The following is a 3,855-nucleotide window of genomic DNA, read 5'->3' on the forward strand; positions in this document are numbered from 1 at the left end:
GTACCACCATATAAAAATGATTGTATTTCATGAAATTTGTTTTTGCAAGTGTAATTATTATATATATAGTATTTGCATGGTAAGGAATGTGAAGGCAGGATACACGCAATATGTAAATCTGTTTTGGTAAGAAATTTTATAGAAATATTTTTTTTGCGGAGTCGCAATTATAATATGCTCAAAGTTTAATATATTTATCTACTATCTTGTCATACTTCTATTATTGATATTAAAAATATTATTGATTGTTTTAATAAAACACAAATTTACAAAGTACATATAATATGTTTTCTTTTCATTAAATCTCCTTACAAAATAAATTTATTGAGATCCTTGTACTTGGTTTTTTTAAATTTGCACAAATGATGCGAAATTTACCCTTAAGTCTGGAGCTGGATTCAATCAATTTATATATTTGTCTTATTAAAATATATGAAGAGAAAGCTCTCTCAACCAGTTCAGTGCTAGTAAACGGCGACAGAAATTAAAGCGCTATGTCATAAATCTGTTCATATTCTTCACTAATACCTAGCCAAAAATTAATAACCTTATTTATTTCGAATTCAGTTTTTAAATGCTATAATTTGAAAGTTCAATCAAGTTCTCCTTTTCCTTGGTAGCTTTCCGAAAATGTTCAATATCAAAGGGGCTTAAAATCAAATTATTTGCTTCCTAAGGTTTGGAGAAGCACTGCATAAAAGACGATTTCAGCCCTATTAAATATTCAATTATTTTTTCACGTATATCCCGAGACATACGACTCTTGTTTTCAGATAAGAAATTATGTCAAGTTTCAAATACTTCAGTTTGATCATTTTCGATACATAAATTCCAAAAATCAATATACTTTCAATTTTATCTGCAACATTAAAGATTATTATCGAACTGTTTTCAAGCGTCAAATTCAAGTTATTTATTTATTGGAGCGTGAACGTGGTAAATTTAAAAATGCACTCCAAAATCTGATCTGATCTGAATGGGATCTGAGGAAAACGATCGATTGTCAGATTTTCGATCATCGACTGTACATATTGACGTCAAAGATGACTAATTAAGGTAATGTTTATTAATTACTAGTTGTCTTACCCGGCTTTGCTCAGTATTTGTAATATAAATAGTTTAAGCATGGCGAATCTAATAGTAAATATTCATTTGTTTTTTTATTAAATTTATTTTAATCGAAAAAAATATAATATTCAACCAATTGAATTGTCTTTTTGGAGATTTTATTTTGTTTTCGAAGTTTCCAAACAAAGATACAAACTAACAAAGTCTCTTTCGAAATTATATATAAGATATAAAAAATCTTTCTATTTTTATGATTGTAAATCATTCATTCCTACATGTCCGCCATTACTGATTTTTTTTCGCGTACCACCAACCATCAACCACGTACCATCAAGTGGTACGCGTACCACAGGTTGAGAAACGCTGTCGTATAGTATGTAAATAACAGAGTGAATAATTATGGACATTTCATCCATCCGGTGAACACTGGGCAAAAAGTAAAAAAAATTAAATTCATACACATAATATTAAAATAATATTCGACGATGATGATCTTATGTTTGTATGTATAAAATTATTTGTCGCATAAGTGTAAACAGCATTTCAATTACATAAATGTGAGCGTTTAGTCTGTTTTTTCTATGAAATCATCGATTTCTACATATTCTATTGTCTTTTTATCTACCCAACGCAACTTGCAACCACATATTGTCGCAACTGGTGTGATATAATTCGATTAAGTATATAATTTTGTATCCCGAAGTCCTAATAGGTCGTCGAGCTCCACTTGGCACGGAAACTGTTGCTCGAGCACAACTGACCGTGCCCAATCAATCGACTGTTTCCACCATATTATTCGAAAGCAAATGCACCACACTAAACTTCGTAACAATAATATTATTTCAATGTTACATTCTTTTGCAAACGGCCACTATCTACGTAAAATTCTTACGCAATTTCATCTGCTGTACGATTTTTTGCCCGCCGATACAGATATCGAAATTTTCACTATAAAAGGTATAGCTATTGCTCGTATCAGTACAATCGATCTGTCGTTTCAGCAGAACAACAATCAATCGCAAAGCAACAAACAGCAACCGCCAAAATGTTCTTCAAAGTAAGTATGATATAAAATATAATATTTAAACTACAAAAAAATATCTTTAACATCAAATCATAATTACAGGTAGCACTTTGCGTCGCATTAATAGCTGTCTGCAGTGCCTGGCCCCATGGTGGCTATGGTGGTCATGGTGGACAAGGAGGACACGGTGGACACGGACATGCCATATCCACCCAAAACATCTACAGACATGACGGACCATCCCACGGATACACAGCGCCTGAACACGGCGATGGACATGGACATGGACACGGACACGGACATGGACATTACTACGATGAACATGTAATAATATTTCCATATCCAACTATTTTTAGCAATATAAATTGAATTTTAATAATTCGATTATTATATTTAGGCCCACCCTGCTTATAAATTTGACTATGGTGTGACTGATCCCCATACTGGCGATAAGAAGAGCCAATGGGAAACTAGGGATGGTGATGTCGTAAAAGGAGAATATTCTCTCGTCGAGGCTGATGGTTCCCATAGGACTGTCCAGTACAGTGCCGATAAACACGGGTATGCTTAATTGTAATCCATTAAAAAAGGTGATCAACAAAGTTTAATTGAAAATTTCCTCCTTTCAAAATTTCATACTAATTGAACTACTTTGAAACGGCCTCGATTGTTTTTCACGGTTTGATTTTTCACGATTTTTTTCTTACAGATTCAACGCTCATGTTCAACGTGGACACAACGTTCACCCTCAACACTACACCACCCATTACAATCCCCATCATCATTGAGATTTGAACTGGCGTCAGCTTTTTAAAATGATTTTATAACGACCAAATATTATGTTCAAGTTTTTGTTTAACGTGTGATTTTTTTACTCAAATATTTTGTTGAATATGTGAATAAAAATGCTTAAAAATAATATATACGTATTTTATTATTATACATATGTATTTAGTCGAACATTGATATTTTTTATTATTACATATATTTATCATAATGCTGCAAACTGAAAAATTTGAAATCAACATTTTAATTTACATACATACATATATCAAGACAGTAATATTCTCATTTTATTTTATTTACTTTCTTGTTACAATTTTTAGGAAGGTGAACTAAGAAACAAAAAAAATGTTAGTATTAAAATTTAAGATTATAATTGTAAAAAAAAAAATCGAAATTAATTAATTCCTTTTTAAGTGTTTCGCTTAAATTTCGGCTTCGGTTAAAAACAACTTCAGTTAAACTTTTTTCGGATACAGATAGATTAAGCATAGGAAAATAATTAAGGTAAGGAGACACAATCTCTCCTAAACTATTCACTGCGGTACGTGAGGGAGTTTCCAGGAACCTAGAATGGGACAGAGGAGAAAATGTCAATGGTCGCTTCTTAAGTCATCTTCGGTTCGTTTTACGATATAGTTTTAACAGCTGACTTATTTAACAACTGGACAGGGAAAGTAGGATTAAAAAACTATACCTACACCTTGTTGTACCTCGTGTCTTTAACTAAAATAATATTATAGTATGCATATATTTTTCTATTAATTAAAATACAAAGGTAATTGACATAAGACAATAATACATAATAATCCAATATTTAGTAGATCTTTTGCTTTTATGAAGGCCTCAACACGTGCCGGCATGGACAATACGATTTAGCATTTCGTCCGAAATTTCTTCAAACCATACATTTTCAATAGTTTTTTTAACTCATAGTTTGTCCCAGGATGCTATTTTGGTCCCCTTTGCTTTATAAAGGC

General features: G+C 31.7%; 1 protein-coding gene across 1 annotated transcript; it reads left to right on the forward strand.

The window, feature by feature from the left end:
• Positions 1-1,966: 1,966 nt before the first annotated feature.
• On the forward strand, positions 1,967-2,925 carry LOC143920895 (uncharacterized). The gene is made up of 4 exons (XM_077443952.1): positions 1,967-2,125; positions 2,195-2,416; positions 2,490-2,653; positions 2,802-2,925. Exons 1-4 carry the CDS (start codon positions 2,114-2,116, stop codon positions 2,878-2,880), a joined length of 477 nt encoding a protein of 158 aa, XP_077300078.1. The 5' UTR covers positions 1,967-2,113; the 3' UTR covers positions 2,881-2,925.
• The last annotated feature ends 930 nt before the right edge of the window (positions 2,926-3,855 follow it).

The sequence above is a fragment of the Arctopsyche grandis genome, chromosome 1 (genome assembly GCF_051622035.1).
Source record: "Arctopsyche grandis isolate Sample6627 chromosome 1, ASM5162203v2, whole genome shotgun sequence".
Taxonomy (NCBI): domain Eukaryota; kingdom Metazoa; phylum Arthropoda; class Insecta; order Trichoptera; family Hydropsychidae; genus Arctopsyche; species Arctopsyche grandis.

Bases quoted from the DNA above. Each gene is read 5' to 3' on its own strand.
- LOC143920895 (XM_077443952.1), top strand. The intron at 2,417-2,489 runs GTAATAATATTT...TATTATATTTAG, and splicing joins GACATTACTACGATGAACAT to GCCCACCCTGCTTATAAATT. The intron at 2,654-2,801 runs GTATGCTTAATT...TTTTTCTTACAG, and splicing joins TACAGTGCCGATAAACACGG to ATTCAACGCTCATGTTCAAC.